Source organism: Cyprinodon tularosa, unplaced genomic scaffold (assembly GCF_016077235.1).
Source record: "Cyprinodon tularosa strain WSP-4 unplaced genomic scaffold, ASM1607723v1 ctg232, whole genome shotgun sequence".
NCBI lineage: Eukaryota > Metazoa > Chordata > Actinopteri > Cyprinodontiformes > Cyprinodontidae > Cyprinodon > Cyprinodon tularosa.
In genome coordinates this window covers 942,602-957,352 of record NW_024038870.1, presented here as the reverse complement: position 1 = coordinate 957,352, position 14,751 = coordinate 942,602, and the positions used below count along the sequence as shown (strand labels likewise).

The window sequence follows — 14,751 nt, the reverse complement described above, 5'->3', positions numbered from 1 at the left end:
TGGTCAGCGGAATATGATTTGGTCAATTGGACATCATTTGGTCAGTGGGAGATGCTTTGGTCAGCGGAATATGATTTGGTCAATGGGACATCATTTGGTCAGTGGGAGATGCTTTGTTCAGTGGGACATCCTTTGTTCAGGTGAAGATCATTTGGTCAGTGGGACATGGTTAGGTCAGAAGGACATCCTTTGTTCAGTGGGAGATCATTGGTCAGTGGGACATGCTTTGATCAGTGGGACATCATTTGGTCAGAGGGACATCATTTGGTCAGTGGCATATCATTTGGTCAGGGGGACATCCTTAGGTCAGAGGGACATCATTTGGTCTGTGGCATATCATTTGGTCAGAGGGACATCATTTGATGATGTCAGTGGCATATAATTTGGTCAGAGGGACATCCTTTGGTCAGAGGCATATCATTTGGTCAGAGGGACATCCTTTGGTCAGTGGGATTTCCTTTGGTCAGACGGACATATTTTGGTCAGACGGACATCCTTTGGTCAGACGGACTTCATTTGGTCAGAGGGACATGCTTTGGTCAGAGAGACATGCTTTGGTCAGAGGGACATGCATTGGTCAGAGGGACATATCGAGTGGTGCAGACAATATTTTCTAATTTTATTGAAACTTACATTGTAAATGAATATTTTATTTTGATCTTTTTGTTATTATTTTCATTTTGTAAGCAGACCAAAATGACGCAAAAAGAAGGTGAACATCGGTCAAGTTTTTAAGAGAGGATGTCCACTTAAAGCAGTGCTAAAGAAGTTTCAGTTTTGGTCAATTTTGGCTCCCCCAGAAAACAAAAGCTGTATCGTTTCCTGAAGGAAGAGCATTTCCCATGAGGACCAGCTCATAGTGTGGTCAAATCCTGATCTCCCGATCGCCTACAGTTGGACAGAATTACTTTTCTTTTTCCAGTGGCTTTGTGATGAAGATGAATAGCGATGAGTTTATGAATGGTGAAAATGTCATATGACGATGTTGAAAATAAGAAACATTTAACCTTGGTTTTGCACTGTATTCCTGCACCGCCAACCAACTCATCAGACTAGTCAGCAACTGATGTACTCACAAGTACCTTGAAACAGATCAATATAATGCTATGTTTTCTAATGGGCTGCAAGGACTAAGCGGAGAAGATGGATGTTTTCTAATTTCCCACTAAACAAAAGTATAGAGGCCAACAGGAAAGTGCAGCATTGCCTGGATATCAACCCAGCACAATTTGAACGAATAAACAGGGAACCGCTGCATGAAATAGCCTCTAAGGGAAATTTTGTTGCATCGACTTCAGTTTTTACAGCGAATGAGAAAAGTGGGGATTCTTTACATATGCTGTAAAGCAGTCTGCACATTTGTAGTTTTGTGTGGCAGGGTACTACCCTCCTCAAAGTTGCCTAGTGCCGGTGAAAGCGATACAGATCCTTTTAGGCCAACACAGAGGTGTCATTCAACTAGTTGTAAGTCGACGTATAACAAAAGTTCTGAAAATATTTTATGAAGTAAGAAAAGTTATGCAGCGTTGGTTTGAAGAGGCGCAGGGAGTCAGAAGTCTTCGTTGCCACTTCTGGACATGCAAATTAAACGTTTGCTATTGGTAAGTAGGGTTAGCATTGATGGAGCTGGCAAAGCGCTGGCAAATAGTATAATGGAAGAATAGAACGAGAGCAGGCAAGCATTAGTGTGCCACCTACTGGCTAGAAGGACTTTTACTCGTAGCCTTCTCCTTTTATAAATATAAGTGCAGTACTTTCATTTTTTATTTAAAGCTTTTTTAGTAGATTTTCCATATTAGGTTTTCCATATAGTAAGCTTAAGTTCCCAGGGCCCTTTGAGAAAAACATAACAGAGATTCCTAATCACTGATCCTCTAGACGCTCTATTATTTTCCAATAGAAAAGGAGAGGCAAAGAAAATGTAACCAAGATGTGTTTAAATCTATATATAACATAATATAAACTCATACTTCAGGGTTGAAGTTTTTTTGGAAATAATTCCAGAAAGGCTTTTTCATGCAGCCGTTACCATTGTGTCACTTTGTATGGAGCTTTAGCTGCAATTATAAACCACTACAGATGCCCTGCTCTATTGTTTTGTAGCAAGTCATTTACATTATAGGCAACTTATAACCAATAAAGATACTTTTCCAAAGTCACTTTACCAAGAACCACATATTAAATATACAAATACAAAATAAAAATCAAGCTAAGTGAAACAGCATGACCTTTTAATGATCAACAGAACTATATTAAATTCGTTTTCTTTGTTTGTCTGTTTGTTGTATGTTGATTTTGATTAGACGGATCTCAATGATCCAGGTAGAAAAAAAAAAAAAAATTAAGAGGAATTAAAACCCATTGCCCACAGGTGTCTACTATGTAAAAGTACTGGTTATGAGGGTCAATACCAGATAAAAAAAAAAAAAAAAACTTTCAAGAACTTTTTTACACAACCTTTCTTTTTATCCACTCATCTATATGTAAATTACTGGGAGGTTTATCATACTGAGTCAAAGAGCTTGATGCAATATAGGGGAGGATAATTACTGTTACTCATAGTCTGCCTGTGCCTAAGTTCTGTGGAAAAGGAGGTCTGAATAAGTGACAGTCATGCATTCACAAAGTTAGCCAATATTTCCGGAGCTTTTAAACTCTCTGCTCTGGATTCTGTTTCTCACCATCTTTGAATGTAGGCATTTGTTTAGAAGGGCCGCCACGTGCATACGTTCGTTGGTGTGCCTCAGAGACGCTGCCACAAAAAAAATAAGGAACATTTGGTAACCAACAGAGCAACGTTCAAAGCAGGAACACAGAGCGCCTTCACGCCAGCAGAAGGCAACACACTCCTACCTTTATAAACTTATATTCGCCCCGGCCCCATAGGTCAGAAACACAAACACACCTCAGTAAACGCAATGCATTTTCATGTCTGAATCTACAAAATCTTAAAGCATAGACATAACCATAACTCCTAATCTCTTTGTTTGCACTAAAACCATCACACCACCATAGGTACACACAAACACACACACATGTATTCATGACCTCTGTCATCCCCAACCCTGCAAGTCGGGGAAAGAACCCACTCCATCCCCCTGCACAAAGCTTCAGGATCACAGGAGGCAATTGTGCTTCAGAGCTGCAAGCAATAAGGTTCAATTACGCAATTCTCAGAAACAAATTAGACAAAGGCGCTCCTGATGTCTGTGATTATGCCTGTGGAGGGACTCCAAATAACAGGACGTAAAAAGGAAACTGGAAAAAGGGAGGGTTTTGTTCATTAAATGGTAACCTTTGACCTGCACACACGCTGGAACCACAGCCGCAGCTTTGCTGAACTTCTTTCTGACAGCTTCTTACAATGGGAGTTTCCTTACTTCAGGGGTCAGGGTTTCCTTTTTTAAAGAAAAAAAAAGTTTGGCATTTGAGAATTAAACCTGAAGATGGATGAATAAGGCTGATCTAGAGACAGATTTGCTTTAAAGTATCTGATTAGGTTTAAATAATGGCCTTGCTTTAAACATAAAGAGCTGAAATTGCTCAGAGATGTTTCTTTTTACTCTTCAACAAAAAAACAGATCTGACAAAACATGAACTAACGTTAGTGTTAGCACTTTAACAAGGTTTTCTGCTGCAAAAACATCAAAAGACAACAATCCATCCATCCCTTGAGTTCAGGTCACCTAGGTTACAGGTCATGGATGCTCTCTGTCCAACATGCCAGCAATTTATCCAACCTACTGAAAGGCCTTATTCTCCCCCTGATGCAAACAAATAATACAAAGTAAGTAAAAAAAAAAATAAAAAATTTACTGATTTAGAGCCATAGTTCAATTTCTGTCTAAAACCAAAATGTCCGTTGGAATGGCCCAGACTGAGTCCTCAGAGGGAATCTGTAGAGGAAGACAACATCTAGGGTTATGGCAAAGAGCCTTCCAGCCTCAAAGACTTGAAGTTTATCACCAAAATTATTTTCTCAAAAATAATAGAAACCCTCTGCTTATCTGCAATTACAGGACAGGGTTAATCACTGTAATGGCAAATAAAATTATTCTCCATACATTAGTAAAAGGAGTATTTCTTATTTTTAATTAAAATGTATTTCATTTTCTGTTCTGATCAGAAACAGATATTTGAAATTAAAATCTTCCAGGGTTGTGATTAATTTAGTGAGTGAGGTTCTAAAGTGTGCAGAAAGTGATAGGAACATACAGCTAATGAAAGAATAGTGAGAATAATTTTATTTACTCTTTTAATCACAAAATTCAACAGAAAAGCATGAGTCTGAACGTCAGAAGAGAGGTTCAGTTGTTTAACTGTTTATCAAATCCAAGGACCCTATAACGCTCACATACGCTAGTTATCTACAAGACCACTATAGAAACACTAAACAGCTCTGACTGAGGTGGACACTGAGCTCAGACCAGCGGGGAGCAGCCAACCTTTTTACGCGTTGAGAACCGTCGTTTCTGACTTGGACTTACACTGACCACATTTCATTCAGCAGAATCCCGTAATCCAAAAAAAAACAACAACCAAAAAACCAGACAACATCTCTCCGAGGTTACCAAGACCCACTGTTGATTTGACTTTGACAGCAAAAGGCATGCATGGGAATAGTAATGGCGGTGCTCCTAAAGTCAATTTTGCAAACCAGATTTGTGGATTGTTTGTCTGGGAGTTTGTAAAGCTTAGAGAGCAAATAAATCATTGGGATTTCAGTGAGAAATGTCTTGCTTTTATTTAATAGCACAACACAAGGAGTAACAACAGAGAACGTATTGCCCTCCACTTCTGAAATCTGGGAAAGATTAAAAACCGTAGCTTTTTTCCTTAAACTTTTAGTTTCACTGACCTCAGAACACCTTCTCTATTTTAGCTAGCAGAACTAAATTCCACATGGTTGCCATCTCCAGTACAAAAACTTGACATCAAAAACTGCCACATGATGATCCTTTCCCAATTTATTCCTTAACGCATCCATAAAACCTCAATAAAAGCCTCTGTATCCGATGTTTTTAGATTTTTTTTCCCACCTCGCCGCCCCTGTGGTGCAGCAGCGAGCAAACACAAACAAAAATGCACAGGTTTGCTTCATTTAACCTCACAACTAAACACTCACAAGGAGACACGTTCATGTGTTCATGGCAGACCCTGACTGCTGTTCCTGTGTTCATTTAGCAGGACACACTGCGGTCTCTGTGTACCGCTAAATAAAAAGCTGTGTGTGCTGCATGGACTTGGCTGAGGTAGAGGGAGCGGTTAGAGAACAGCGTATTAGTAAAAAAAAAAAAAGACTCTTAGTCTGCTTCCAAAACCAGAGAGGAAGGTAAAATGTTAGTGCAGTACCTGGAAGGGGAAAATGCTGTTGATTGAATGTGAGGCCTTTGAAAACTCTCCTCCTAGGAGCAATTGGTGCAGGAAGAGCACATTAATGTGGAGATCAAGTGTTCTCTCAGGCTGATCTTAAAGCTCTGTGGAAGAAATACTGCTGCTGAACACAGTCAGTATATTCTGTCGGTATCAAGTTCCTTTAGGTCTAACAGTATACTTGACATGTTGTTGTTGGCACAGCAGAAGAACTCCTGACATGCAATTTAAACTTCAACCAAACTCTTCACTAAAACCCAGGCTTTGCTGAAATGGATAAACACACATATAGGCCAACCTTAACTGTTGGCAGGTGTGAGTCTGCAGCGGAGAAACTTAAGCTGCAGACTAAGTCTCTGCAAGCAAACCGTCTACTTATGTCGACTACGTAAATTTTACAAGGTTCAACAAAATTACAAACAGGACACAATAACCAGGACTGTGCTGTTCTGTCTAGAGGTTAAACATAAAACATCCAGTCAAACATGAATTTTTCAGACCAGAGATGCTATGAGAGACAAGCGTGGGTGACACCTTTTTTGAGATTAAAACTTCAGGAAATCTAACTTCGTTTAAAAATATATATATTTGAAAGAGCATGAAAGAAAATTTGATTTTCAAAGAAAATGAAAGCTGCATACCCTATTGCATATACGTATCCCTTTAAACGGGTGTCTGAAAGCCTTTTAAACGAATATCACTACTATAAATACTACTACTTCATGTTCCACCGAACAGATTAAGGAGACATAGACTAAAATGAATAAAATTCATGACAAAGGCAGATTTGTTGAAGGATGTAGCCTAATAATGCAGCCTTCCTTAGGTAAATGTTGCTGTTTGACACTAGAAAAATAACCATTTCTATATAGGACACTTATATGACCTGCATATAGAGATAAGAAATATCTCCAGTTAAGTTGAATTAAAACATTTAGCATTTTTGAAGATTTTTAATCACACTTAAAGGTATAGTGGAGGATTTTCTCACATTTTTTGAAAAGACCCGCCCTCTTCACTTAAAAAAAAGCACATGCACAACCCTGTACCTGCTCCCGAGAATGACCGTCTATTAAACGCATGCGAGAGCGTGCACAAGCCCATTTCTCTTCGTGCACGCTCTGTTTAAATGTTGCTGTTTGAATCGCTCATACAAGCTTACTTTACAAGAGAAGATCTGCAATTTTTGTCACTCATTATCGGTAAGTGAAAATGGGGACAGCCTTATGTAAACATATCTACGGAATGATTGACAATTAGGAGGACCACTTATTTTGATTATCCACCCAGAATAAGAACATTCTCCACTATACATTTAGCCTTTCACACAGTGCTTTATAGTATTCAATGATTTAAAAGTCTGACAAATACTCGCACTGGTGGAGGAGGTGTTTTTAGATTCCTGACGACCCTGGACTGTCTCCCAGTCCACCTGAGAAACAGTTTCCCTCCATTGTGTCCTGGGTCGTCCCCTTGGCCTCCTCCTGGTGGGACGATCCTGGAACACCTCCAAAGGGAGGCGTCATGGGGGCATCTGATAAAGTCACCTGAGCCACCTCAGCTGACTCCTCTGGATGTGGAGGAGAGGCAGCTCTATGAGTCTCTCACTGGTGACTGAGCTCCTGCCCCATCTCTGAGGGAGAGCCCAGCCACCCGCTGGAGAAAGCTCATTTCAATCGTTTCAATCCAGGATCTTGATCTGTTATCGAGGACCCGGATTTCGTACAAAATGCTTAAACATCAGTTTTTTTAGTCAAAAATTGACTAAAGTATGGGGAAAGGTGGTAAAACAGATACCAGAGTCTTAACATTTATATTTACTACAGGTTTGTGTGGTTTCTGATGCAGAATTGCTAAATGTTAAGAAAAAGAGGAAGGGATCAATTAGGAAGAGGAGAAATGGTTTCATAGCTTTGGTCTATTCTGCTGAATCAAGCTGCTTGAATGTGGGTAAACAGAGCACCAGTTCATATAAAAGAGTGGCAGCTGTATCGTAGGAATTTCCTTGGTCTTCGAAATCTAAAACATTAGTTATCTGAATTCATTCATTAAATGTGTGTTTTTTTTTATCCCAAACTTATTCACTAAAATACATAAAACATGATGATAACCAGCCTGAGCTACATGTCTGTGGTGTTCCTCCTTTCATTCCTGTCCCTACCCACACCTTCCTAACTAAATGAGGCTGGGGGAGTGTGTGTGGGTGTGTGTTAAAATGCAGGGCTTACTGTCTGCCGCTGTGCTGCCATTGGGCAGAGAGCCCAGATCAACAACCATGCCGTCCAGACAGACGTTGAGCTCCCCTCCTGCCACAACCGAGCCTTTGTTCTCCGTCTGCAGCACCAGACTCAGCTGGACGTTCTCCACTATAGGAAGAAAGGATGAGCGATTAGAAGAGGAGAGAGTTGCGGTAAAAGAGGGAAAAAAGGTGGTATAAAGTGAGAGGAGGTGGAAGGGTGGAATAGGACATCCCTCGTTGCTGCTTTAAAATGGGAAAACACAGAGAACTCACTCAGGCTTGAGGCATTGTCTCCTTTCATGGAGGTGGAGTGTATGCATACAGATAGATAATTACTGCCTTTAACAGCAGTTAACATTATGCTTGTGAGGCCACCTCAGCCTAGGCTGGTTCCAGCTGCAGAGCTCTGCAGTAACAGCTGGGCAAGGTGAACTACATTCCCAGAGGAAATAGAAAAAAAAAACATCACCTGGAGCCAATTAAGCAAACAAGTGAGAATCCATCTTTGTTAAAGCACCACAGTGCCTCATTTCAGCAGGAGGAAAGTTATACAACCCAAAGTGAAAGAGTGAGTAGCTGTTTAAACATCAGGGTCAGAACAGACCTCCTGTAACACTCTTTTTATGAGGGACTGCATCAAACAACTGGACAAAGGGAGACTGATTAAACATGTTGGGTTAAGAAGGTTAAAACCCTCCAAGATAATAAACAAAAGTATCAAATGCAAACTTTTAAGGATTAGAGTCAAATGTTACTCAAGTCTTTTACTGAAATCAAATCAGCTAAATTTACAAAGGTTAAAGATGCTCCAAAATGGTTTCTTATTTTTCTGGTTTAACCTGAGTTTCATGTGATGAAAAAAAGGTGTATTTAGCTAAGTATTCGGTTCTGTACGACATCCACACTCACTGTGTCTGAGTGTTGGAATGAAAGCCGTTAGATCTAAAATATGCTGCAGTGACAAGGTGAGTTATCCCCAATTTACACAGCTTGAGGCTGTGCTCCGCTCAGCTGTGATCTCTGCAGTAATTCTGCAGCCATTATACTAAATGAGAGCATATACACAGCCTCTGTATGGCAACTTTCTAATTTGATTCGTCTCCCAATGCAGCAGTCAATACAGCAATCACATTGCTTCAACAGGAAATGGAAAAATCCCAGCCTCCGGATTTTCAAAATAAATCACCAATTTTACTTCGAAACCCGAACAGTTCAAGAGCATGTTTATAAATATGGCAATTATTAGTTGCATACGGAAGATTGATATCTGGGTAATGTTTATTAAACATCCGGTCACATTCAGAATATAAGCTTCTGAAAGTACTTTGAGTTTGAGATTATTACATACTGTTCAATAAATAAGTGTTTTAATTAAGAGATTAAGAGTAATTTTCATTTGAATGTGCTTTACTGGAGACATCCATGTTTGTCATAGAACACTACTGCCACCTGCCAGTTTGTGACGTCACAGTGCGGTATCGGCTGTTGAGTAAGTCCCAATGCGTGACAACCAGTGAAGAGATTAGATTAATTAGAGATTAATGGATTAATGACTTGTTTTTTCTCTGGCCAGAAATTCAATGGTAAATCCTCCCTCTTGAAGTTGGCAATCCAACGACGAACCCGTGGTGGATCATGAATTGAAAAGGTGAAATAACTTCATCCCCCCCCACACTTTTACCTGATGTATTACAACATCCAACTGCCATGCACGTGGGCATTGTCGGTTTAACTATAGCTCTCGTGAATTTCAGTGGTGAAGTCCTCTAAAAATCTTAAATGATGGTTTTGATTGCAGGTTAGTCAAGTAGTTCCCATTGATGTTGCTTGTAAAGCAGGAAGAATGGCACTGGGCTTACCGCACCATGAAGTCACTGCCGGAAGATGTCAGGAGGGAGGTGTTACTATATTTGGGCAAAAATGGCCGTTCCCAGGCTCTGTGATCGCTATGAAAAATATTGTTTGTATTTTTTTACTGATTAATGCTAAATTAATTTAATCACCGCAATCGTCTTAGTTTTAGGTATAGATGATGACCCATTGGTTATTCCTTGCTGACCGGACATTTCCTTTAAAGAACCACTGTGCAACTTTCACCACTAGGGGCGCTATACTTGTAAATTCCAGATAATGCCCTTGAAAACAAATGGCAACAAAATAAACCAGCCTCCCTCTGTGATTTGAAAACTAACTGCAGACAACTTTGGACCAGCAGATTGAGAAGTTATGGAGTTCCTCCTTAATTTAAGGCCATATCCATCCCTCTAGATTATATTCTCCATCAGAGAACCACAAATCTGGCTCACATGACTCATTCAGTGACAAGTGTGGTGTGTACTGACCATAAAAACCGTCTAATATTTAATAAAGCTAATATTTGGGTTCATAGTTGCACAGTTCTGCTTTAACTTAGGTAATCCAAACTTATCAATTTAATATTAAATAAGCAATAATTATATATTTTCTGCACTGAGTGTATTTATCAAAGGAAAACAGTCATTTGAACTTTTGTAAAAATCATTGGATGAGCTGTTTTGGTCTGACGTTTATCACTGGCTTTAATGGAACAATCTGCTTACGCTACTTAGAGCTCCTCTAGGCTTAGCAACACAGCTGAGCTGGATGACGGGTAGATTGGGGGTTACTTTTTACTTTCCACTCACAAGTTGACTTTTTAAAAATAAATGCCAGAACATCTTTGGTTGACAGTTCAATGATCTAAAAATAACCCGTAGCGTGTCCCCAGATCTTAAATTACTTTCGACTTCATCCTGAAACCAGTTTACTATTGTAAACTGTTTTTTATTGTGCTTTATCCGGCAATAAAAAGAACGAAAATGCTAACGTTATGGTTTCTTCAGATCCTGTAAAAGGCACTATTTTTATTACCGGTACTTATTGTATGTATGATGTGCTGTCACGCAGGTCACTCTTGAAAGAGAGATTTTATTCCGATGAGTTTTTAACCTGGTAAATAAAGATTTTTAAACTTTCCCCCTATTTCATCTTGGATCAGATTAAGTAGCAGATTAAGGCCAAAGAATTAACAATTGACAAAGTATTGATGTAAACAATACTGATGTAAAAATATAAATATTTATCCATAGACATGCAACAGAACTTTAATTCCCACCTTAAAATGCATACAATTACTTGACCCCACATTTATTTACACATATAAAATGAATTAATTATATTTATTTCTAATTTTTTAATGACTTTTTATTATATAATTATCATTTTAAAAGCATTTTGGATAATTTAATGTGTCCATTTTACAACTGATATTTGAGTCATGCATTAGACAAATAATCCATGTTAGATCTATTCATTCCATGGTGAATTTATTCATTTTAAGAGACAGTCACATTTATATATTTAATCTTATATTTTGGCCCTCCGTTTATCTCAGGGATCACATATCAATGATCGTGAAAACCAGCTCATGACTCCTCTATTTGTATCTCGTGCCCCTCTGGGAGGCCTCAACCGTCACTTTGCTCTGTGTCAATGATATATCTGCTCACGTTTGGTTTTATTGAAGCCAAAATGATTAAACCAAAGGATTGCGATGTTGGAGTAAAGCTTTTATGAAGCTTCAGTTAAGATGTTTTTTCTCCAGGGTAGCAGATGTAGCCAGAAGAAGATTTTTATGAATAAAATGTGTTCTCCATGTTGTTGTTTTTTCTTTATCTCGTTACACTCCTCAATATCTGTATTCTATGTTTGCAATGAATTAAAATCGGATCAGTATTTGCTAATTCATTAAACCCTGAAAACTCAAATGTAAGTACAAGGTAGGTAATGCAGAAATGAAGGGAGGGTATATTTGACCGAAACTATACAGAATGCTTTTTTTTCTGCATGTTCTTACTTTTGCCATCATGTGTGCGCAGTGTATCCAGAAGGTCTATGGTAGCGCTGCCCAGAAGCTCCTTTCTTAAGGTATGGCAGCTCCACAGCTTCAGATCCAGATGGCTTTCAGGCGTCACATTACTGCAGCACACAGGACAACGTGTCAAGGTGATAACACTTAGACCATTTACAGTTTATCTGATTTCTAAAATGACATCAAGTACAAGTTCATATCAACTCTTTAATTGAGCTGAAGAAAGTTCAGTTTACGCACAAAAAAGGAGATTTTATTTAAAGTTAAAAAAAAAAATTCTTCCATGAAGAGTGCATAAAGCTTGCAATGCATTATGAAGAAGAAAATTCTGGCTTTGATAAAATCAGTGTGAATCTATGAGGGTTTGTCTCACAGGGTGAGGTCTTCATTCCACTGCAGCTCCAGGTGCCCGGTGCGTTTGCCTGTTTTTTTGGTTTCACTGGTCAGCCCGTCGGCAGTCACCTCGACGAAGGAGCTGAGCCGAGAGTGACGGTTCGGCAGCTTTGGAGACTGGGGCTTTGCTGACACCACTGCGTACAAACAAACAACGTTTAAGCTGCAAAGGAGAACACCATCTAAAGAGAGAAGATCCCTTTTCTTATTTAATTTAAAGGTTTTCACAAAATGCATTATTAAAAAAATACCACAAATTTAGCACAGCTTAACCAGTTCTTTAAAAATGTAATTGTTGCTGTTTTTCTGAGCACGGTTTGGTTCGGTTACTTTCCCGTATAAAGGTAGAGGCTTTTCAATGAAAGATTTGACTTGCAAAACTTTTTTCAATGGAATTAGTAAGAGCCTGTTTGCTGCAAACATTCCAGCTTCCTTCCATCAATCGTCCGGCCCTAAATGTATGTTTAAGGATAAAAGATGCCACAATCTCAAGAAATAGAACCTTTCACAGAACTGAGATTTTATTCTTTGATTTCAAGACTGTAAAAAAAGTTAAAAGCTTAATCATAATTCCATAGTAAATACATGAGCATCTTAAAAATGCATTTTTAACATGAATTTTGTTTTTAAATCATAAATTGCTTGTCTTTCCTTTTTAATAAAGAAATTGCTTTACATTCAAATCAAAAAACCCAATAAGGTCATATATGAAACTAAAAAATGCTTTAAGATCTTTACTTGAACTACTTCCAATAATTTACTTATGAACTGTGTGGCACATCAGATGCAGAATGAGCTGGAAGGACATGCCAGAATACAAACATTGCCCTCTAGTGGCCAAAAAAAAGGATCAGCACAACTTCTCATGAAGGTACAGTTGGTTAAAAAAAGTTACTCAAGTAAATATAACTGAGTAAATGTAAGTAGTTGTACTACCAACCTTTGGTTCTAGATCAGGGGTCTGTAACCTTTGCAACCTTTACTGGGTCTGTAAATAACTGACCAGAAATGCTTAAGAATTAAACAATATTTAAAGTAAGCAAGTTAAACAGATAATTTTGCACAATATTTCCACAAAGAACAACATACTTTGAGGAAAATTCTTTTTTTGTCACTGGGTTGTAAAAGATCTGTCTTTTTGTCTTAATTTTTAATAAAACTGCCCAATAAAAACATATCTATTAAAGTTAAATGAATGAGGCGCACTCCATAACTAGATATAGTGACTTAATATAACAAAGGTTTTTTTGTTTATTAATCACTTCTACTTATCTCATCAAGGCTGCACTTTAAAAAAATGAAATTGTCTAGAGAGCTGTTCAAAATAAAATGTCTTTTTGTTTACACTTTTGTAAACAAAATGACAAAATAAATCTAAGTCTAAAACCCCACAAAAACAAAAATTGCGTAGTAACAGTAACAAATCTACAGCATATATATAATAAAAATAAGTTGTTTCAATCAATCATGCTACATTTGTGGCTCCAAACTCATTTTATTTAGAGGGACTGAACAGTAAAACGCCTCTTCTGGTTGTAAAGGTTTCTGACCTGTGTTCAGGCGTGTCTCTGTCGTCACAAACCTGACCAAGATTAACAGGTCTCTGCAGCAATCTGTGGCATCTTGAGGAAGTAATGCAATGATCACAATGTTCTCAGATGACGAACACAAACCGAAATAAATACCAAGAACTTCTATTAATCCTCTCTCTCCAACAAAATCGTAGTTGATATGTTTTGATTTTAACACTTTGTGCATTCTGTGAATTTAACAAATTTTCAGAGATACAGAGAGCTCTGGTGATGGTTTGAATTTTATTACATGTTCTGAGAGTCTTGTCAGGGCTTGCTTCAGTCCTACAAGTTCAGAAGCGTTTTACCCCAACAGGCCAGAATGCTGAGAAACCTGCAAACGGCTCATGACAAATAAATAATCACAGACGAGAGGTGAGCAGATCTACTCTGGCTGAGACATGTTGATAATGCCTGAGCTCTGGCAAAACAAAATATGACTCACTGTGGAAAACAGTAATGAAGGAGGAAGTTGGAGAAAAAAGAAACAATTAACGCTCCTCTTTCAATAGAGCAGCTCCACCGAAGGTAAACTGTAGGTAATTACTGGCTGAGAGTCTGCGCTGAAGCATCTTTAGCTAAATCTAAGCATATACCAGGATCGTTTTAATTACTAAACAGCTGCAGAGGGCTTACTCCATTCAAAATGTTTATGAACCTCATACCTAAAGTTTAATATTTGAACATTAAGTAAGCGAAAGTCAGCTTTTGGTTTTCAAAAGATGGATGGCATACATGCATCCATCCATTTTTTGATACGCTTATCCCAAGCCTATCTCCAGCTGTCTAAGGGGCAAAAGGCGGGGTACACTCTGGACAGGTCACCAGTCCATCGCAGGGCAACACAGAGACAAACAACCATTCCCTCACACCTAAGGAGCATTTAGAGAAGCCAATTAACCTAACAGTGATGTTTTTGGACTGTGGGAGGATGCCAGAGTACCTGGAGAGAACCCACACATGCACAGGGGTAACGTACAAACTCCATGCAGATGGGAATCAAACCCGGAACCTTCTTGCTACAAGGCAGCAGTGCTACCCTCTGTTCCACTGGTCAGCCCTCTGTGCATACAATCAACTACAAAAAAATGAATGTGTCGAGCAAATAAACTGCTTTTTGTTTTTGAAAAGCAGGTTTTAATTCTGCAGAGATTCACCGACCACTCTGGCTGTAAGATGCTGGGGTGAAGAAACACTTTGCAACTAAATAAAAAAAAAATAATTATTAATTTATTTATCTTTTTTAGTTAAAACCAAATGTAAACATTTCATATACAAAAGAACCT

At 38.6% G+C, this 14,751-nt stretch overlaps 1 protein-coding gene across 3 annotated transcripts in view; it reads right to left on the bottom strand.

Annotated features, from left to right (window-relative positions):
• Positions 1-14,751, bottom strand: part of wwp2 (WW domain containing E3 ubiquitin protein ligase 2) — an 80,676-nt gene that overhangs the window by 50,155 nt on the left and 15,770 nt on the right. For all 3 annotated transcript variants that reach the window (XM_038286919.1, XM_038286921.1, XM_038286920.1), the window contains exons 3-5: positions 11,875-12,031; positions 11,487-11,608; positions 7,602-7,739 (exon numbers count right to left, since the gene is read on the bottom strand). In XM_038286919.1, the coding sequence (XP_038142847.1) occupies positions 7,602-7,739; positions 11,487-11,608; positions 11,875-12,031 (417 nt within the window). The remainder of the gene's footprint in view (positions 1-7,601; positions 7,740-11,486; positions 11,609-11,874; positions 12,032-14,751) is intronic.